Source organism: Chionomys nivalis, chromosome 10 (genome assembly GCF_950005125.1).
Source record: "Chionomys nivalis chromosome 10, mChiNiv1.1, whole genome shotgun sequence".
NCBI classification, from domain to species: domain Eukaryota; kingdom Metazoa; phylum Chordata; class Mammalia; order Rodentia; family Cricetidae; genus Chionomys; species Chionomys nivalis.
Genome location: NC_080095.1, coordinates 66,684,597 through 66,707,938, shown reverse-complemented (window position 1 = coordinate 66,707,938; position 23,342 = coordinate 66,684,597). Strand labels below are relative to the sequence as shown.

General features: G+C 40.8%; 1 protein-coding gene across 11 annotated transcripts in view; it reads left to right on the top strand.

Annotated features, from left to right (window-relative positions):
• Npas3 (neuronal PAS domain protein 3) overlaps window positions 1–23,342 on the top strand; it is an 819,740-nt gene that overhangs the window by 130,533 nt on the left and 665,865 nt on the right. Inside the window, exon 1 of one of the 11 annotated variants that reach the window (XM_057783325.1) lies at window positions 5,594–5,722. The exons of the other annotated variants lie outside the window; for them this stretch is intronic. Within the exon in view, the coding sequence (XP_057639308.1) occupies window positions 5,691–5,722 (32 nt within the window). The 5' untranslated portion in view covers window positions 5,594–5,690. Of the gene's footprint in view, window positions 1–5,593; window positions 5,723–23,342 lie in introns of those variants that run through there. 11 annotated transcript variants of the gene reach the window in all.

Genomic DNA, 23,342 nt, shown 5'->3' with positions numbered 1-23,342 from the left:
TTGAGGACATAGTGTACTTTTTTTTGCATGCATTAGAAACCAGTTCAAGGCAGATTTACCTTCTTACTCTTGCATGTGGACATTAGCCGAGTACGATTATTTTATGGCACTTAAAGGAAGAAGAAACGTAGCCCATCATTCGGGAATGGCTGTGAATGTATCTCAGTGAAGGAGAGGTAGATTTCTAACAGGCTGTTCAGTGCTTGCTTTAGAGAGAGGTGTGTGGCAGAGGCAGGTGGATCTGAGTTTGAGGTTAGCCTGGTTTACAGAATGAGTTCCAAGGCAGGTAGGGCTACATGGAGAAACCCTGCCTCAAAGGACAAAACAAAAAGAGAGGAGTGTGTGCGCGCATGTGTGTGTACACATATGTGCATTGCATGTGTAGATAGTGGCCTTGGACTGCCATGTGCACTATTAGAAGAGAGGTGTTTGTGCCTAACCCAAGTAGATTCCCAGACTACTAGACTCTACATTATTTTTGCTTACCTGTTATATTCCACTAAAAACAAAAAATAGTTTATTTCTAATTATGCCACAGAAATAACTTTAGCTTCTATTTTTCCATTTTTATTGAAAATAGATTTTTTTGTTTTTAGAGGGCAGGATTTCTCTGTAGTTTTGGAGCCTGTCCTGAATGAAATCTTGTAGACCAGTCTGGCCTCGAACTCGCAGAGATCCGCCTGCCTCTGCCTCCTGAGTGCTGGGATTAAAGGCGTGCGCCACCACCGCCTGGCCAAAAATAGATTTTTTTTCTCATGCATTATACCCTGATTGCTGCTTTCCCTCCTTCTACTCCTTCAAGTTCTCTCCACCTGCCCTCCCATCTGACCTCTTTTCTGTCTCTCGTTATAAAAGAATAGGCTTCTAAGAGATAACAACAAAACAAAATAAAATATAATTAGATAAAACAAAGGCTGTCACATAGACGAGGGCAAGGAAAACCACAGGGGAAAGAGCCTCCTCATTCACACGCCCAGGAGTCCAATAGAAAGACTAATCTGAAAGCTATCATATATACACAGACCCACGCAGGCCCCATGCTTGTGGCTTCAGTCTCTGTGAGTTCATATGACCTTTGCTCCTTTGATTTAGAGAGACTTGTTCTCCCGGTATCCTCCATTCCCTCTGTCTCTTATGCTCTTTCTGCCTCCTCTTCGTTGGAGTTCTGTGAACTCTGAGGGGAGGAATTTGATTAAGACATATTGTTTCGAGCTGTGTGTTCCAAGATCTCTCTCTCTCTCTCTGCATAATGTCTGGCTGTGGCTCTCTTTATTTGTGCCTAGGAGTCAGGAGGGAGCTGTTCACATGATGGCTGAATATAATATGGTACTCTTCTATAAGAATAATATCTTTAGGAATTATTTTATCACTGCTTTAAAAAAGACCAGTGTTATTTGGTCTCTGGGCTATCTAGTCTGTGGTTCTTGGTCACCTAAGCAGTGTTAGGTATGGGTTCTCTCTTGTGGAGTGGGTCTTAGGTCAGACCAGATATTGGTTGATTATTCCCACAAACTTTATGCCGCCATTGATCTAGCATACTTTGCAGACAGCACAGCATTATAGATCAAAAGTTTGGGACTGGGTTAGTATTTATGTTTCTGTTTTGGTAGTCTACAGAGTACCATCTCATACCAGGGGGTGAAGGTTCATTGTAGGCACTAGCTTGATCTCTCTCTCTCTGTTCAATGGGATATATGGGTGTTGACTTCAGCAATCAGAACTTTCTGTCAGTTTGTGGAGAGCAACCTATTATCTTTGGTTGTTTGGGGATTTCCAAAGAGCCACTTTGGCCAACAAGTCAATTGGATATAACTCAGTGCCAGGACTGAAAGCTTCATTTGATGATAAAAAAAAAAAAAAAGGTCAGTTGAGACTTCATCTCCCTCATTATTTGTGAGATTATTTTATTAAGATCACCTTTAGATATTTTAGGAAATTTCCACTGCACTAGGTTTCCATACCATCCCTCAAGTGATCTTAAATTCGGTCTTTCCCTACATTTCCTCCGTCAACCCCAACTCCCATTCCCACCTTATACCCCTATTTCCACTTTGACCCTGTCCATCCATAAAATATGCTCTATTTCTCCATCCTTCTCTGTCTTTGGAAGCATTTTAGGCAAGGGGATCATGTACAGCCTCTATCAAAGAAATGGGGGAACAGGGAAGAGGGGAAACCCTTTGAATCACTTTGACTCCAGAGAGTGAACAGCCCACCCTGTGGTGGTTAAATTGGTGATGAAAGCAAAAATGATGGACAAGTACGGAGGGAAAAACCATTGTTCTTCATCCGAGATAACATGGGAGCCACAGATGTTACTGTACAGCACAGTCAGCCCTGTGGATAATGTGAGGATATCAGAGCGATTGTCTGAAAGATGATGATAGATCTAGTACTTACGATAGTCTTCTCTGATGGGGAAGGGTTCATTGGCCATGCCATGAAACTCCCTGGAATTCTGGAATTACCTGTGGCATGGCAAGTGTGCTCTCTGGTCCTTTGCAGTGGCCACCTGTAGAGGCCCCGTGAGTGAGTCTTGTGATTAAGGTGAACAACTTGTAGATCCTATGTTAGGCAGAGTCCCCTTCCTGCCTAGTAGATTTTTTGTGAAAGGACATTTTATGTTGATATTGTTTCATTTTTTGCTAATATTTAAAATGCTGCCAACGTTGGTCTGTGAAAAGATGTTTTGAACTGAATTCAATTATCTTTTATTCTAGATGTACGTTGAAGTACTACTATGATAGAAAGTATTATAGTCACTTTCTTGTGAGTTAAAACTCTACTGTAACAATTCATTGAGTAAATATGGTGGTAGTCAACTTTCACTTGAAAGTGTTAATTATTCACCTCATAGTGCCCTCATAAAAAAGATTTACCAACAGCCTCTTCGGAGTGGAAAGCGTATTGTCCCTTGGCATATTTTATAAGCACATTTTCTGCATCCTACCAGAGCAAGGTCGTTATGCCTTCTCTTCTGTGACACCCAGAAGGCGATGGATATTCACCCTGGATTGGACATGCCACCATATGTTAAAAATGATGTGCATTTTTCTTCAATGTAATGGGCATTGGAAGCCTCATTTAGTTGACTCTGTGGGTTATAGAACATCTTGATTAAGCAATTACTGTGGGTGTTTTTGACTGGCTGTATAATACAAATAAACTCTGTTTATTTAATGACTATTTCCTTTAGATACTCATTTAAAACTCAAAAGGTTAAGCTTTTTATTTATACAATATAATGACAAATATTATAGGGAGAAATAATTTTACTTCTAGTATTCCAGATGTTGTTTGGGACTTCTGATCTCCTCAAGGGAAGCTGCTGATCAGGAGTCCTGCCTTAGTGAGGTCTAGGCTCACGGCAGAGATGAAGCCCTGAGTTTTAAGATCAGTCCTTACCCACGGCATGGTGCCAGCCTTTTCTCTCCTTGCTGTCTTAGTGCACAGAATATTTCTTGTTTTTCTTGTTTTGATGCTGTTTCCAGCTGTTCAGCAAATCTCTCTAAAATACTGTTGTCTTGTATTTGTCGAGACTCTTCAGTAATTCCAACTTCTTAGTTTTCTATTGAGTGTTACATCTTGTACAATAACCAACATAGGTGTCATTTCTTAGTTTTAAAGTTATCCTCATGATGTTTTAAAATGAGCATATTGGCTGATTCAGGGTGGTTTTGTTGTTTTTGTCTTTTCATTGTTGCTTTGTTCTAGTCAATCTATATAATTTGTGTTTCTTTTTGATTCCTAACTTAAATTGTTTTTATATTTACTTATTTTGTGTCTGTGCGCACATGCCGTGTTGTGCCTTTGGAGAGGACACACGTAGGAAAGAGTCTGCTCTCCTTCCACCATGTGTAGCCCAGCAGTTGAACTCCAGATGTCAGGCTTGTTGGCAAATGCCTTCATCTGATGAGCTATCTTGTGGTCCTGTGTTTCCTAACTTTTAAACATTTCCTGTTTTGATTATGACTTATGTCCTGCAATGTCTTAAATTTATTTCTCCATGTGGTCTATGTATTTTCTTCCTTTGACTAATATAAATGATTTGGGGGAGGGAGTTAGGTTTTGTGTCTTTGTGGTTGGCTTAGCAAACCTTTTGTGTGTCTGTTCAATCTATGATTTATTCATTTGGTTATGACTAAGTCAAGATATTCCTCAGTTATAGTGTGGCTGAACTCCTCAGTTTGGGACATTGCTGTTGAGTGGCAATCCTCTATGGAATCTGGAAGTCCTAGACTGCTGGGTCTTCTGAGAAGCAGAGGCAGGGACACAGAGGCTGGTGAAGTTGCGATAGGACCAGGTTACAAACAGATGCTGTTGGTTGCCATGGTGACATCTATTATAATGTGATAAATTGTCCTATGACTGCTAGTTGTGATGGTCTTAGGATCAAGGTTTGGCAATTTTTGTGGGAACCGCTTGCTTCCAAATGATCACAACAAACTTAGAATGCTTGCTACCAAGTTGGAGTTTCCCTGAGTTACCATGTTAGTTGGAGAGAAAGAAGAGGAGATTGAACTCTAAAAGGCAGATGTGTGCATGTGATCCATGGCAAAGGAAGAAAGCAAATCAATAAGGTGGGGTTATTCAGGCTCTTCCCCACTCTGCAGCAAGCACATCTTCGTTCCGATTTAAAATGAATTCCAGTGTTTGGCCTTGGGTGAATTTCTTGCCATTTTCCTCTAACCCTCTATAATGAAATATAACCTCCTCATCTCTTCTCCTAGCCTGCCTCAGACCCTCCACAGAAGTCTGGCGTGAAGAGTAGAGGCTCTGTGCTGGGTTATTAGAAGAGTTAGAGTTGTAGAAAACAGTTGCCACTCCTTTTAATTTGCTAATCTTCCATGGATTGTGCAGGTTCTGGTGTGATGTGAAAATACAGCCCAGAGGATGGGGCCAAGGCCCCAATTTTAGTTGCCTCATGCTAGCAGGACTGCAGGAAGACCAGGTCTCCAGGCTAGCCACGAGGCCAGGTGTTTTCAATTTAAATTTCAATAAGAGGGGCAAACAAATACCATGCTATGAGAACATGGATAAAATATTACACATGGTTCCTTTCCATTCAGATATCTTTTAAAACTAGAAATTCCAAGTCACACATTTTTCCCCCAGAATTAAGTCAAAGCTGATGAATTAGCTTTATGTAGAATATTTGCTTTCCAAAGATGTCATTATAAATGACTTCTGTGTAGATTATCATATTAACATTAAGGGGTATTAAGTGTAGCACCTTATGTTGATCTAAATGTCGCATTCAAATTGGTTAATTTTTTAAAACTAGGCTCCCAAGTCATAATTTTTACAAACGTGGTAACTGTAGAAGACAGTAGTTCTAAACCCAGATGCTAGTAGTAGTTGTGGAGAAATATACTTTCACATCTAAATGTATTAAATCATTGTGCATACTTAATAGACCCTCAGACGAAGGACTGAAGCATCTCATTGAATGAAGAGCAAAGTTCCAGCAATTCTGTCTAAAGTAGGTCACTTTCATGATGGTTTAGCCTGTCCATATCAATGAGCTTGCACAACAGGAAGAGTATGTTTTACTAAGTGCCCGGTGTTGTCGCCAACTAGAACAAGGGATGAGCTGCTATTCATAGTGGCCTTCCTGCGTCTGCGAAGCTTGCAATGACCTCCATGAGAGTCTCACTCCCCTGGAGCCCTGTAACAGTGAGTGCCTGAGGATGGATAAGGTCTGTATGTGGGAGATGCTCAGGTAAGTTTAACAACCGCCTCTCAGATTACAAGGCTGGACAGGTGCCCTTCAAATTACCCTCTTTAAAATTCTTTAGAACACTTGTAACTTTTTTATTGTGGTCTGAAAATATTCCCTATTATAGAACTGACTATGCTGGCAAGAAATAGCTATTAGATGGTGGGCATTTAAAGAGATGCCTTCACATTTTCGCTAGTCAGTGTATGATTCCTGAGACAGTTTCTATTTAGACGTGGCTAACCCCTATTTTACTTGTGGAGAATTTGTCTGAAAACATCCGGTCTTCCCTTTCCTTTGCGAGCCGCATATCTTTATCTTGTTGGCGTCATGTGAAGTCAGGAGTCCGAATTCACCGCAGTCATAACCATGTGTGTGAATCTTCAGGCTGGTACTTGTTTCAGATCTTACTCTGCTGTGCTGACCGCCAGTGGTCTATTTTTCCTGTCCTGAAATGGATGCTTTGCTGAAAATGTTAATGACTGCGGTTCTTAGGCAGCTATTCACACCAATTTAAAAAACAGTGAACATTTAGAACCGTACAATTATTTTTATTTTAAAATGGCAGAAAAATAGTTAATAGAAGTTCCGGGGCTTTGAATAAGTGAGGGCGGAATTCCAAGTAGCCATCAAAGATGTATAAACTACACCCTTGGTGGCGTGGCAGCCCCGAGTTGGAAATCCTCTTAGAGCTGGAGGCTACACAGTGTGGTCCTTACCTGTAGCGTGGAGAGGCAGGAGTGTGGTGTGCATGTGGTCTGAGTCTTTGTGGATGTGATCTGAATGCAATCAGGGGAAATTAATTCCCTAAGCTGCTGGCAGGCGGCATGTACTTGTTAATTATTCAGGTGGCTGACAAATGCCGAGCAGAGGTTCTCGCAATGACAAAGTTTGTATGATGCGTGTTTAGTAACTGATAGGCCTGACATTCTGTGGTGTCTCATTCAGTGCTAATCCTAATAAGCTGCCTGGTGAGATGAACACTTTTGTCCTGTCCTCTGCGGAGAAAACAGAGATCCGAAAGAACTTCATTATGGCTGTGAACCCTGTACTGGCTCTTACTCTTGGTGGAGAGGTAGCTTGTCCAGATGTATAACAACAGAAAGTCAGGAGGCGGCTGTGATGCCGAGGCCTAGCACGAGGGATGCTGACATGGAGCCGTGGCTCGTCTCTGCTGTGAAGGTGATTCTAGCTTAACTTCCTGAGACTCCTGTGCACAAAGGGAGGTCTTCAAATTAGATCGGCAGCTCGTAGGTCAGCTCTGTGGTTTGTTCTGTATGTCAGGTGACAGGAAAGCTCATTCCCTCCTTTATACAGTATTGTTGGTTTGGGGGGACTTCATCCATTCCTAGGTCAATAGATTTTCTTAGGAGAGAGAGTTTTCTGTGGGAATTCTAACATTGTCTTAAAACAGCAGTAACAGCAACAGCACTCTGTGGTGTAGTTCCTCCTGGTTGAGGACGTTGCAAATAATCGGATTGATGAGGAGGAGAAAGTAGAAGAACTGTTTAGCGGATTCTCAGATCCTAGTAGATGTGGCTTTGGATACTTTATGGTCACTTGTGTCCATCCTCGCCCCCCTTTCACATTCAAACTCAACTTATGTCATGCTCAAGTCTGAATTTAAACCTAATTAGTTTTTAAAGACTGGAGTTAAATTTTGGAGTCTAAGGTGAGACAGTGCACTTAGTGACCGCTGAAGAAGTAGCCCAGACTTCCGGCTCAGGTCATCAATCCAAGTTGTATTTGACTACATAATGCTCAGTCCCTCTGGGCCTCAGTTTTCTCACAGGGGCAGTGCTAAAGCTGAGTACCATGCTAAGTACATTGTCTGTATTTCATTGTTGAAAATACTTTCCTTCTGGTTGCTTGGGCACTGGGTTGAGTAGGCGTGGTCTAAATTTTATGAACTAAGTGCCTGTCTTCAGGGTGTTTGGAAAAAGAATACTTGAAGTTGTCTTCTGGAATGCCTGTCCATAACCATGGAAGTCTCTCAGAAGGACTTCTGGGTTCTCACTCCTGTTACCATAGTGTCTGCTTTGCTGCATTTGGAGTGTTGTTTGGTCATCTCAGCTCTGAGGCCACCATTTAACTGGCCCTTAACTAACATTTAAACTGGCCCTTTTGCCGGCCATCTGGGACGAGAAAGTGGAGAGTGTCTATCGCCTATCTAGCACCATAGACACAAGACATCTTCTGGCTGCTCCGTGCCCTTTTCCTCTCCATTTCCAGAGTGAGGCTGCTCTCTAAAATCATAAGTTAGTTTTCCCTTTAACACTAACTAAGATGATATGTTAGAATGTGCATTCTTCAATGTTTGACATTTTAACAATTTATTTTATGTCTATGGGTGTTTTGCCTACATGCATGTAGAAGCCAGAGGAGTGCATAAGATCCTCTGAAACTGGAGTTACAGATGATTGTGAGCAGCTGGAGGGGTGCTGGGAACAGCACTTGGGTCCTCTGTAAGAGCAGCTAGTGATCTTAACTGCTGTGCCATCTCTCCAGCCCTGACAGCTAACATCTTTTGTCAACATGTTTGTGAGATGGAGCATTTGCATAGTGTTATTGTTTATTCCTTCTTTTGTGTGTGTGTGTGCATATGCATATGTGAGTGTGCATGTGGAGTCCTGTGTGCATGTGTTAATGTAGGTGTGTGTGCATGCGTGAGTATGCATGTGGAGGCCACAAGTCAGTGTTGAATGTCAACTTCAGTTGTTCTTTGTTCTCTACCTTCCTTTTTGAGACAGGATCTCTCAGTAAACGTGGAATTTGCCGAACAGTGTATTCCGCCTGGGTGACAGATGTGCTCACTTCTTCTGGACCTGTAGTAGACACATCAATGGTTCAGTCACAGGCTATGTGTATGGTTATCTTTTGGAAATGCCCGTTTGTCACTGTGACTGTAGCAGTGAACGTGAAGAGAGGATTCTGGTGCCTCTTTATCTTACCAGCGTGTTTTCTGCTTCCATCACTTAGTCATTCTGAGGAGCATGCATTACGTGGCTTCAATTTGCAACAGTCTGCTCACCAAGGAGGTTGAGCACATTTTCAAGCGCATATTGGTCATTTACTGAGAGACTTAAGTCTGTTTTCACGTTTGACAGTAACTACTTTCTTTTGGGCTACTTTTCTTCTTAAGTGGTGGGAGTTTTTTGTGTATTTCAGATGTGTTCTTTATTGGATTTATGAGATGCACCTTTTCCTTCCTTATCTTTCCTTTTCACTCCTTTAATTATATCCAGAGATGAAAAGAAGCTCTGACATGTTATAACTTTTGTTCCCCTCACCCCATTTAAAACACTGTGCCCTATTTAAGAACCGTTTTCCAATTCTAGTGTTCAATTTTTTTTCTCACATTTTCTTTTATAAATCTTCAGATTTGCAACTGATGTGGATTAATTTCTCATCCATTGTAGCTGGCTGCAGGGGAGGGAGCTTGAGTGTCTGGATAGCCCAGTTCTTGCCATTGTGTTGTCAGGCTCGTCACTCCACAGCATGATGATGTCATCTTCATCGGAACTGGGTTCCTCCAGTGCAGCCCCAATGTTTGGTTGACTTTAACATTCTACAGACACCCTTTTACACTTGATGTAAGCTGTAGAGAATGCAGTGTTGACTGGAGCTCACGAAACTGGTCCAAACACAGTGGTGACCAGGGTGACTGAGCTGTCTGTTCACTTCTAACAGTCCTATGCTAAGCCCTTGGCCTAGTGATTTATTTTAATATTTAAAATGACTTCATTAGGACACAGACCCAGGAAGATCACAGAGCTAATAGGTGGGCACATGTATATTCATATGTATATTGCAGCAAAAGTCTAATTTCGAATTTCTGTGTGTGCTAGCTGTGAAGCAATCTAGGAGTTTTGCCAAAGAGCAGCTCTCCGCCATCTAAACTCAAGCCCTTTGTTCTTGAAAGAAAAAGCAAGAAAATAGAATTAATGTAGCAGAATAGGACTTTTTATTTTATGTAGCTTAGTATACTCAAATTAAAATACTTATATGAGACTAATTTAGAAATAGAATTTTCTGGGATTTGGCATTTTATATTTATTTTTATTTACTTATTCAATGGATGTAAGGTCTTACTATGTTGTCCGAACTGTCCTTGAAATTATAATATTCCCACATCCTAGTCTACAGAACTAGGATTAGAAGCATGCACCGTGGAGTCTGGCTTAAAATTTCACATTAGATGGATTTCCTTCCATGATCTAAATTGAGACTAAAACTCGCTGTTGAACTTGTGTTGTTGTGTGAAAGGGTGCAGCTGGGAGGTTCAGTTGGCCTGAAGTTCGTCTGTGTTCTTTTAGCCATATACTGCAGCTGTGAGCTAAACCTGCCCCGAGAAGGGGACCTCGGGGGACTTTTCCTAGCATACACGGAAGCCTGGGGAGGCAAGTTCAGGTCCCAGTTCAGAGCATCTCCTCATTACTGAGCTGGTAGCCTGTGCTGCTCGGCCACTGTGAGAATGCATCTATTGCCGGGCTCAGTTGTGATTCTGCTTGGCAGTATGCAGCAAGGGCACTGGCATGAAAGAGCACTGTGACTCATACAGTGTTTTAGTATACAAGGATTATTTTGGTAGAAGACTTGAGGACATGGACTTAAAATTTTTAAAGTTATATCATCCTTTGTACTTTCCCATACTTGCAAAAATTTTGCCTATGTTCCAAGAATACAAGGACTAGAGAGTTCACTCTGTAGATCTTACATATCTATGTTCAGATTATTGCTTTAAAATTTTTTATAGACTAGAAAAAGGAAAACTATAGTAGGATTGTTAAGAAAAGGCATTAGAAAGTTGCGATTGGTTTCTGTTTTCTAAAGTAAATGATGGTATTAGGCAACCAGTTTCAGTTAGCTCAATAAATATACCTAAGGGTTCTAAGAACATGGTACAGGGATGCATGAAGCTGTACAGCGGCTGCAGAAGCCATTCAAGAAACTGTGACAGTTCTAGAACATTGTATCTTGCAGATTGAAAATCCATCATCTGAAATGTTCTAAAATCTTAGTGTTTTAAGTACCCAAGGGGTACTATGAGATACCCCAAAACGAAAACTGTAACAACAACCCGGACCAGAACAGGACAACGAAGCCACACAGTGTGAGCTACTTCTGCTCTCATGGGTGCAGACACCATGTTTTATTTGCCTTTACAGATGATAGTTTCTTGATTTAGGAACCATTTGTTCTAAGGATTTTTAAATATTTCAGAATAAGTGTTAAGCAACTTCACACAATATAGAAAATTAACCCAATCACTTTGCCCCTGCAAGGTGTCTATAGCCAGTGCAATTGTGTTAGGTGTAGTTGTTGGTTTTTTGTTTTGGTTTTTCTCAACCTTAAGGACCGAATAGTGTTGTTTATAGGTGACCTCCACCAAGAACCTTGGAGGTCCTGGGAATTTGGACATCGGAAATGGAGGCAAATGAACCTGTCAGTATTTTTCTCTCTGCCGAACTTTGAGATACAGAGCTGCCATAGAGAGAGATTACTAAATTGAACCATTTTTTAAATAAAAAGCTTTAGTCATGATATTTTTACTTAATTTTGCCCAGAAAAGAAGTGTTCTGAACTGTGTGAAGTTTAGATATATAGGTGTTTGTTAAGGCCATCTTGATTCATTCAGAAGAGAATCCATCCGGATTTTTTGTAGACACGTTTACATTCAGATGGGAAAAAAATGACTGTCAGTGTCTGTTATCTCCTTTTCTCATTGAAAATTGAGGGGAAAAGCCATTTGCGAGTTTCACTTAAGAAAATGACTAACGAATTATTAGAGAGATTTATCAATCTGAATTAATGGAAGTCCCAGATCATAAATTAAATATAGTGCATATTTTCCCTCATTTAAGTTTTACAATGTAAGCAATTAGGGCCAGTCTTAATAAATGTGAAAATTATTTTTAATTGCACTAAAATACCAGGCTAAAATCCTGGTCTGTGGCTGTATTTTTTTCCTTTTGGTTTGTTCTCAGCAAGTGTTCCCAAAGCTCTGAAATAGTCTGAAATAGGTTGTTCTAGATGAAGGTAAATGTTTACCTGGTATATACTTTCACATTATTATGTAATATAAGCCTGAACTCCACATAACCCTGAATTATCAATTATTCTGATTTACTGGATTCTTTATACCTTTTGAAGGGTCATCAGTAAGGTAATAAATTGTAATGCAGTGTTTCTGGTTAGGGAATATCCTTAATCACATGACTAGGTCTTTCTGGAAAAGCTAGACTTTAGATGGATTTCTCAACACAAGCCTCACAGCTTGCAGGCACACATGCTTGCCAGTACACATGTGCACATTCGCGCATGTGCATCTCACTCTTGAGCAATGGTGCATGCTCACAGGTTCAAACCTTTACTTCCTCTGTGTCTCCCCTCACTTTCAACACCCTTCAGAGAGAAAATACTCGATTTCCTGTCGCTACAGTCGTTAGTAGATTAGTACATTCATTACTGCAGAATTTGGAGGTAGAGATAGTATGCATTATTGCATGAAGTTAGGAGTTAAACCACCATAACGTTTCTAAAGTAGCATAGTTAGAGAAGAATAATAGGTTACAAGGCTGCATCTTTAAAAATACACATATTTAGATAGTGATGGCATGTTTAAACAAAGAATGGGAAATATTAGGATCTGAGTAGGAAAGGGTAGCGCAGGTTTGCTGACAGTGCATATGCCTGTTCAAAAGGAATATTTCCTACATTTATCCTTAAGCCTTTGAATATTGTAGGAAATTATGTTTTTAATGGGATTGCTTCATTAGCAGGAGATAGATGTTATATTGTTCGGATGCAGAGAGCATATTGTTTCTGATGCTGTTGACCGTCTTAGAATATGTATCTAAAATCATATTCAAGTTACTCTGCAGGCCATCATATGGAGTGTTCCCTAATTTATGTTGCTGCCTCAATTCTCTCTCCTGAACATAGCCCTACTCCTCCTGCTTCTTCATCATTGAATATCCAGCATTGACCATGACCTACACTCTTATCCTGAGCTGTTTAGTTCCTTCTTCTTTGTTCTTTATTTAAATACGTGGGGTCACCATTCACTCAGTCTTCTGAGCCATAAACTGAAGGCCACTCGACCCCTCTGTCCTCCTTTCCTCTCTCACCCTGGTGATCTGTCCCCTCAGTGGTTGCCACATCCATCTGTCCCTTGTATCTCCATCACACTCACCGCAGGCCACCACCATCTCTTTCCTAAGTCATGGTTTGGTGGTTTGGCACTCTCTCTCCTGCTTTCTTCCATCAATCCATTCTCCGTGCGGCCATCTGCTCCTGGGCCTCACAATGGATATGCTTATGAGGAAATCCCCATTGTAACATTATAAAAAAAAAAAACAACTAAGCAATAATTAGCGTGAAGAACACATATCAGGGTTAGTTTGTACAGAAAGTAGAAGAAAAGGGGAGAAGGCCTAGGAGTTAGATCCAGCAGATGAGAATGTTGCTCATTCTGTCATTGGCAGATCCTGATTTAACCTTTAGAACCCTGCTTTCCACATCTGTAAAATAGATGGAAATAGTGTCTATTTTACAGTGCCAACTAGGAAGTCGGGCACTGAGCCAGTACCTCATGAGCCCCAGGAATCGCACAGGAGGGGCAAATCTAACAGGGGAGCTGCTGTTGTTGGCATGGTAATGACAGGAGTAGGGTGAGGTAGGTGAGAGAAGTTCCTGGTTGAGAAGGGATGTGACTCCTCAAGACACAAGGAAGCTGGGCTTGATCTTTCTCTAAGACTTTGACTGAAGCCCAAATCAAGAAAACTGACCTCAGTTGTGTGGGTGTTTCTGATTGGACTTGAAAAATCATGTTTACTAAGGTAACCGCTTAACTTCTCCACCTTTTAATTTGAATACATATCTTTACTCTAGCAATCTGCATTTAAGAGTCTACTTCACTTAATTGTTTGCAAATAAGCATGCCTTTCTTCTAAAAAAAGATGATAGTTAGAGACAAGTTCATAATGTGTAGGAGAAGAAAATCAGCCAGGCGTAGTAGCCTTTTTAGTTTCCCACCAAATTAAGGGAGGGGGGAGCGAGGGAGGGAAGGAGGGAAGTCATAGGTACCAACACCTCATGAGAAGTGGATGCTTTTATCTAGAGAAGAGGTTCTCAACCTTCCTAATGCTGCAGCCCTTTAATACAGTTCCTCATACTGTGATGACCGCCAACAATAAAATTATTTTCATTACTACATCAAAACTGTATTTTTGCTCCTGCTTTGAATCGTAACATAAATATTTGTGTTTTCTGGTGGTCTTAGTGACCCCTGTTAAAGGGTTGTTTGACCCCCAAAGGGTCAAACCCACATACTGAGAACGCTTTTCTAGAGTCTTCCTATAGATCAGTTGGAGCTCCTAGCCCTTAGCTTTCTCAGCAGCTTTGACTGTCCCTTCTTGCTGGTGTTGGGATCTCATTGAAGAGCCAGGGAGTACAGCGTCTATCTCTGCCTGTACACCACACACTTCCGCCCAATCCCTAAAACAGCGTATGCTTTGAATCACTTCCGATTTGCTTTACTGACCCACTGTTGAGTTAGATTTATTCCCTGTATTTGGGTTTTCACAAGCTTTGGTGTCCTTGGGGTTAAAAGGTGCTAAATACCTTTATAGCAAGGACCAGTTGTGGAGAAATAGCATCCTTGAAGAGATTGCCAAACAGCCATTGGGAAGATTTATTGGCACCATGAAATTTTAATTGCTTCAGCATTAGACTTTCCAGTTTTATTTTGAGGTTAGCGCTGCTAAGTCATGGCGGAGCAGCCTTGAGCTGTATGACAGAGACTGGGTAGTGAGGATGGGAGTGTGTGTGTGGGGGGGGGCGAGTTTCACAGTAGAGCTTCAGAGCGGTGGAGGAGGGACAACAGCAATGGCTTTGACTGTTGGAGAAATTTCCTTCTAGAGAGAAATAGCAGAGCCCTGAAGGTGGCCATTGTGTTGTAGAAAGGAAGTAGGTGAACTTGGTGAGAGGAGGGAGAACCAGCGTCCAAAGTCAAATATGGATAAAAAAGATTGTGCCTATTTCTGTAAGTCTGAAATCATGCTGTAGTCGGGGTCTAGAGTGGAGAAAGGGAACCCCAGAGAGGTGTGAGACCCCTGTCAACCCCGGGTGTGAAACCTGTTGCACTGCCAGGTGTGGTGAGCACAACTGTGTGTGTGCATCGCAGAAGGACTGGGTTTGGTTTACTGTGTTGAGCGTCAAAAAGAGCCAAACACTTAAGTTGGCTCCAGTATCAACACCCCCCCCCCAGTTTATCGATAATGATCTGTTTGCTCTGTCTCATCCTTGATTTCTTCTACATTTATTCTATTTTAAAGGATGACTCCATTTCAATTCATATACATAAACATCTACAGGGAACTGTGTTTGTGATTAGCCTTCCTACGGCTCCTCCTTAGCCACACTTTACTGAGGTGTCGAAATTTTATGTCACTGAAATTGTTAGAAAGAAACCACAGATTTGTTCTGTGGCTTATTTTCCGAAGCTACCTAGCATTTTGGTGCAAAGGCCTCACGTTTAAAGAACACACATAATAAACGGGAACCAGCCAGAGTCCGGAATGGACCCTGCGTGTCTCATGTGCCTCTGGCTGATTGTGTTGGATGCCAGTTGGTCAAACACAGGAACGTTTAGATGTTGTTTCCAAGAGGAAACAGTTCATGGCCATAAGCCATATTAAGTTCATTTGGTGCAATTGCTACATGACAGTTAATATGGTGACAGAAATATACTCTTCAGTGACTCAATTCTAGTGGCATCAATTTTAACCAATTTATCAGACAATTGAGTATGTTCTGTGCTCAAGATGGATTTGAAAAAATAGGGTACCCATTTTGTGTTTAGTTTATTCGTGTTTATGACATAGTTCAATTTATGAAGGGATAGCTACCTCTTTCCTAAGTACTGCAATGGGGATAATGGGAATGGGGTCTGATGCTGTTGCTTGAGGGTGGATTTCCTAGGCAACCTAGATCTGTAGAAATATCTCTAGTAGAAACTTTATGATGTGGGAAACCATTTACTCTTTGTTGGAGATGGGATAGATGGTATTTGCTTTAATTAATATTTATATTTACATAGGAGATACCAAAGTTAAAATCACCAATCTCTTGTAAATTAGATTACGACTGTGTTTACTAGATCCTGGGATAAAATTATAGTTATTTATATAAACAATCACATTAAGCTTACAACCAAGTGACACTTCCAATCTGTCATTTAATATATGTTTTTCTAAGGAGCATTAAATTTTATTATCCTCAGAAAGCCTGAGTATGATCCTTTCGCTCCATTTTAGAGACAGAACTTAGAAGAATCTAGTAAGCAGCGGGTCATGGAGCTGCTGTGATGGTGGCCATCCCTACTGTGTGGCTTTTCTCCCACACACACCTATGACTCACAAAGCGAGGTTCAGCTTCAGATTGACCTCCATGTCTCTGTCTGTCTGTCCAGACACTTAGCTGTTTCTTCAATCTGTTTTTATCCTTTCAACTTGTGTCGTCTGGGCTACTTGGACACAACAGCTTCTCCTTGTTACAATGACTTGGTCAATAGTGTGCCGACAACATATAGAGCCAAACAAGACCAGGCTCCCAAGTGAGCTTTGGCTGTGTGTTTCAGGGCTTTGTTAGTAATTCAGGCATATATGTTAAACATGTATTGTGACTTAGAAAAAAAGATCACGACTCTGCTCTTGAAATCATAAAAACAAAACCTTAGATTTAAGAGTAATAAATGACCTGGGTCAGACTGCAGGGTCTACATGGAGACCATTCAAGATCACCCCCATGGGAGTTATTGAAGACATTAAAGTTAGATAGTGGTATAACTGTTGCTTCTCTCCGGAAGCCTGGGTACCAGAGCGTCACTGGGTCTTTAGACTGTGCTTTTGGAATAGTTCTAAGAAAGGCAGCCAGGGTGGGTATCAGGGCAGTACCTGTAGAGATGGGAAACTTCGTGAATACAGCTCCCTAAAGACCTTGCAGAGATCCAGGCCTCTAATTCCCAGTCAAGGATTCGACAAATGCAGTCCTCATCCTTTCTCGTTGTAAGCCAGCAGGCATTGTTTGGACGAGTTGAACACAAAGCATCTTCACCTCTCACTGACTGACCGCAAGGGTGTCCCATGGGTATCAGTGGAACTGTAAGAGGTATTTTTCCCCCACATAAAGCAGCAGGTGAATCTCCATTCAAATCCGAGTCTCTGCTCAGCCTGTGTTCATCTCAGGTTTGTGAGCCAAGGTAAACCAGACCAGAGCAAAAATTCCAGGACTTCTATGTATTGAAGATGGTTCATCAGTCTAAATAAATGAATAAGTAGGGAAGCAAATTATATTCTCCCAAAAGTAGCTGACCAATCAGGGACCCTTTGGAAAGGGTTAATAAGAACATGCCTTAGACCACCTCAGGAGACCTGCTCATGAAGCCTGCTATCTTTATGATGGGTGATGATAATAACCTGTACTTTAAACATGTTAGAAACCAGTGGATGTTCGTGACCTGCTTGCTTTAGGAAATCGAAGCATCTTGCTTTAGTTATACTGTAAATTATTATAAAATCTGGAGTGCCATCTAATTTCCCAATGTTTCAGCTCTAAATTCCCCTACAGCAGATGGAAACTGCCTCCCCTAACACCACGCATGTAATGAATGTGTGGGTATTGTCCACATGAGCATTCATCTTTGAGAGTCTGTTCAGGACCCTTTGTTTACCTTTTTCCTTTGCCGTCACTTTTGCTGGTCTCAGGACAAACTAAAAGGACATTTCTAAGGAGGGCATAACTGTGAACTTGGTCTGAGCTCATTCGGAACACTACCCTTCTTGTGAGTCCTGTTTCACCCTTCCCTGATGACAGAGGACCGCACAAACATTATGTACGATCTCCTTGACTTTGTGCCTCATGAAAAGATAGCTTTTCTATAAATGAGGAGACATTTAAAAAGAAAATTTGTAACTCAGAAAATTGGCTTCTCTTTTCATAGGGGAGACCATTACCGAAAAACCATAGCTGATCAAAATGCAGAGTGTGGATCTCGGTCCCAACTGGTTTATCTACAACATAACTCCTGAATTTCAGGCTCAGGAATCAGGAATCATTGTGAAAGATGGGGTGGGGGCAAAGACTGTAAGAGTCAGAAGATCAGGGAGTGTGATGTAAGATTATGTCTCCTAAAAATATCAGAGAAGCTACATCTAGGACATCTCACCAACCTGGCTAACTGAACATGACTTCTCAATTTTCTCACTTTGACATCACTTGAGATCTACTGTCCTTCAGCAGGTGCATGATAGCAGCATTATGTTGCACAAGGAGCTTCAGGAACAATGGTGGCAGTGTAGCGTTAACCATAATGTGCTTTTTCTTTACAAACGTGGAGCATATTCAACGTTGAACTGCTTTCTGTAGCCTCAATTGGGGCTTACATGCACTGAAAGATGTGTATTCCCATCCCAACCTAGAGAGGAACCATCTCCCCAATCAATGCCTGATTCTCAGCACAACTAGTATTGTATGGCGAAATGCATCACTTGAGATAATTCTGTTCTATGTGCCAAGCAATGAAACCCAACAAACAAAGAGGAAATGCAAGTTGCTGGAGTTATTAGCCACCTATTTGTTGTGCTGATGTGCTTTTTAAAAAATGAACCATAAAATAAGGTCTTAATAATCAAACATATAGTGGCATCATACCCCATGAACTCGTGAATTATGAAGTGTGGCCCGTGAGCTTTGTCACGAGAAGCGAACACATTTAGGATTCTGCTGTGACACATCGATATCTGAATGCGTACAAATTACAAGAACAAATAGAATGTGGTTTTTGACTGGTTTGTTTATATTGAAACTATATTATTTTATGTGAAGTATGTGTAATAGAGCATTAGATTTGAAATCTCTGAGCTGAATATCATTTCTGACAGCCTTTTTTAGGGTCACTAAAATTCCAATAATTCAGTCTAGAATTGAAGTCGATTCCAGAGAAAAATTTAATATAGCCTGCTTGCCTGCCAGCTCCAACATAGTTTCAGAGCACTGAATCGGTTTGACACATTGAAATATAAAGTGCACTTGTCATATCTATTGGTGGAGTATTTTATGTGATCGCATCTAACAAAGATCAAGTTAGAGTAAAACTTATACTGTTTTTTATGTGTTTGTGAAGAAGGTTTTGTTTTATCTTGTTTTCTTTACAGTCCTGATTTGATTTATGGCAAAGTCCAATAAACTATTCCTCATAATAATAAAGCAGCACATTGCCTGACCCACTTTTGAAATACAATGGGACGTCTCTGTTACTGCGTTCATTTGCTCTTGCAAAGATTATTGTAAATCCAACATGTTGTGGCTGGGGGGGCACTTTTGAAACCTAGTGTAAGTGTAGAACATCACTTCAAATTCCAACTTTCCAAGTGGAGGTCTTACAATCAGAGGGGTGCTTTTTAACCTATGAACCTCGGTTTTCTCTTCTGCCCAATGGAGGTGAAGCAAAGACTTAAGCTGATGTGTGTATAAGCCCACCTCGATGCCGATCGCTTAGCATACATTTTTTCAATTAATCAACCAATCCAAATGCAGACTTGTCAAGCAGATCCGATGGAGTCATCCACAAAACAACTAAGGCTCATAGAATATTGCAGAAAAGGAGACAGAAAAATTATTAGAGCCGGAGGATCATGGAATTTATTGTAAGACCATGTCTCCTGGTAATGTCAAAAGCTGCACCCATGGAGTCTCACTAATATGGCTACCTAAATATGAGCTGAATGTAGACAACAAAACATGCCAATGAACAGGGGAAGGCCCTTAAGACCTCAGCCTTACACAAAGAACTACAAGCAATGAAGGAAACTGGGGGAGAAATAGTCATTGCCCAGGGAAGAGCACACTGGTTGGTTACCCAATACCAAATGGTCAACACTGAAAGTATACATAACGGTAGCATCATATAGACTGAGCAGGTTATAGTGCGGAATACATATGTATATCATACACATAACAGCAGTTAATGATAAAAGGGCAAGGAGGCAATATATGGAGGAGCTTGGAGGGAGGAAAGGCAAGGGGGAATCAATCCAATTAGATTATAATCTCAAAAATTAATAAATCTGTATTAGCATGTGTTGACACAAAACAGAAGGTTTCATTTTGATGTTTCCGTACATATATATGAAATACTTTGATGATATTTAATCCTCTGCCCTCTTTTCTCTTAATTTGCTCTTCCTCTCCCTTCTTCCATTACCTTCAAGCCCATCTGTTGACTTTCATGGCCTCCATCCCCACAGATAGCACACAACATAAGAGGAAAAACAAACCCTGCCACCTAGAATATTTCTCTAAATCTTTTATTATATTCTTCAGCATTTGGAAATCATTACATAGACTAAGACTTGCAGTATATTTGGGTGTACTGTACTTCCAAACACTGAGAGGAAATTTCAGTGGGGTTCATTGCTTTGGTAAGGGACTGCGTTTGAGAAGAAAAGCGATGGAATTTCCTGTAGCATTTCTTGACTTGAATGTTTGTGTGTTTCAGAAGATTGGGGCTTCTATGGTGAGAGAATAAGGATGTGGTTGATTCTGTGTATCATATCAAGATTTTCATTTGAAATGTAGCTTAGTTGTATCCAGTAACACTGCTGATATAAACAAGTACATCTCCTTCATTCCTGTAGACAGCCACATAGGTATTCCATCTTATCTGTAGTTTGAATTTCATGTTGAATAGTCATGAGTACATGAACATTTGCCTGTGATTCTCCCATCAGTTATTTACAGCACAGTTTCCTCATTTGGTGCAAAGTTCCAAGTAGTAGCGTTTTGCAGGAGGGAATAAAATTTTGTTTACAAAGTTGAGGAATTGGGATTAACACATGATTTCTAGTTCCTAGCTGTTTCATCGGCAGTGTATTTAACAAGTAGCACCATTGGATACGTCCTGATTAGTAGACTTAAATCATGTCATTGAAAACTTGAAGATAGTGCTCTTAAACATTATCCTACATATTTTATGTATGACTGATGCTTTGTACTTCAATAATTTGAAAGAGTTTTAGATTGAATACTTAATTAGTACTTAGGATCAACATTTCTCAAAGTGTATACTATTGAACTTGAGTCCCACAGTGTTAAGGATTATTGCAAAGTTTTCAGTTTGGAAAATAGTGGGTTAAATACTTTTTGTGGTGGATCACCATTCCCTCCTTTGTTTCTTCTCACTCTATAGATGGGAGTTTATGTGCCACCTGGTTCTGCAGCTGTTCAGTCCCAACAAAACACACAGAGGCTTAAATTATAAACTGGTTGACCTATTAGCTCAGGCTTATTATTAACTAGCTCTTACAACTTAACCCATAATTCATATCTATGTTTCATGTGACTTGGTACCTTACTCAATGCAGCATTCTTATCTTGCCTTCTCTGTGTCTGGCTGGTGACTCCAAACTGAGCCTTTCTTCTTCCCAGAATTCTCTTAGTCTAGTTGCCCCAACTATACTTTTTGCCTGGCTACTGGCCAATCAATGTTTTATTAAGCCAATACGAGTGATAAATCTTTGCAGGGTACAAGAGCGTTATCCCACAGCATCACTCTCCCTCTGCAGACCTTAAACCCACAATCCTCCTTGAGCCTCCCCAGTGCTGCGATGACAAGTGGCTGTCACTGCATCTAGTTATGGAAGGACTTCTTAAAGCTTCTTTTTTGGGGAGTAACTATTAAATTACTCTGAAATAGTCTATGGGAGGATGTAATATGCTACTCTTTGAACCATTTTGAAACAACCAAACTCTTTTGGATTTGTAATGTCTTTTAAGACATAAACATCATTAGAACACATTTTGGGAAATGCAAGTTTAAATACTACTATGTATGTTCCCATATAAGGTCAGGTCAGAGACAAAGACCGCATTTGGACAATTTGGACAAGGGTTTCAGTGAACTGTTAAGGAGGCATAGCAAGTGAGCGGAGAGGACGACTTGAGACTCCAGGAGTATTCTGCAGAGATCAGTTGTCGGAGGAAGGGCAAAGTGCCCACCGCGAGGAAGAAAACAGGAGATGAGAGACCTTGTGAAGCTTAAAGGCAATCTTCTGGAGAAAGACGCAGGGTGGCTTGTCATTGAAAAGGTTGTTAACAGAGCTGTTTTTGTGAGCCTACAAAAATGGTGCATCGACTTTGACCACTGCCTTTAATTAGAAGAAATTAATTGATTAATTAACTAATGGGTGATGTTACTGACCATATAAGGACCTGCAGAGAGTAGCCCCTCCCTCGTCTGTCAGCCTCTTCATCTTTCAGTGGGACCTCTTATGGCAGAACATGAAGCAACTGGCTCAGCAGCAACGTCTAAATGACAGGACCATAAAACAATATAGAAGGGAAGTTTTAAGAAAGATAAGAAGGCATAATGACAGACACCATTGCTTTATGAGAATCCAGGCTCTCATAAAGAAATAACTTGAAATTATTTTTTTTTAAATTGTTCCATTGTCATTTTGGATTAAATGTGCTATCATAATTCGTACTGCAAGCCAACTCACTTTATAATTTATATCCCCATGAGCTATTTTTCTTTATTATACTAATATTCCATTATTAATGCGCAGGTCTTTGAAAACAAAAGAACAGGGTTAGTTTAAATTTACTTCCGACAGTTCTAAAAGCACATTCCTGGAGGTCTGTATATGTCCTAGCTTTTTAATGCTATGCAGAATATTTCTACTGTGACTCAGTGAGATTCATATTCTAAAGGACAGGTTGAGCCCAAGTGCACGTGGTGCAGTGCTGCTGAGCCTGCGAGACCCTGACACACAGCAGGCTCCCTCCCTCCTGCAAGACCTGGGACTATGAAGAATGTCACCAGCTATAGGAAGAGTGCTTCCCACAAGAATCATCAGCGATGACAGAAAAATGCAATCACACAAATGCAATCAGCAGATGAGAACCCCCTTTTCTGTCTGAGACTTATTTCCTCAGGCAGTAGCAGGAAGGGTATGAAGCAGGCTTATTTTGTGTCTTTCTCTATGTGGTCTTCATTACTAAGATCTACTCATTGAAAACAATCAAGATGGACACATAATGCTCTAAGAGAAAACCAAGCCAGATTGCAAATCAAGAAATTAAGTAACTTCTCATATAAAAAGAGCTCCCATCCATCGAGTGAGCGCTACTAAAGAGTATAGATCTTTTAGGGTTAATAACAGTACTGCAATTGGAAGAAGCAAAGGCATGTAATAAGTGAGAAACAGCCCGAAGAAATTGTGTGGGGAGAGGTTGGCATTAGAAGATCTCTGAGCAGGAGATTGTGACCTCTATAAACCAACCAGGGTTCTGTTCCGAGGGAGACATGCTAGACTGAGTGTTCTAAACCAGCATTCCAGTGGTGCCACTGATTTCTGTGAGTCAGTCTCCTTACTGGTAGGAGCATGAAAGAAAAGGCTAAAGCTGGGAAAGGAGTCGAGAACGGTGAAGGCTGTGGCTTGAAACAAGGCTGTTGTTGGCTTTGGCAGCTGGAGGTGGTTTAGACATTGGAAAGACACAGCGAAAGCATCAGAAGCTTGGTTGTCTAGGCGTAGGGGGAAGGACTAGCCCAGAGGTAGAT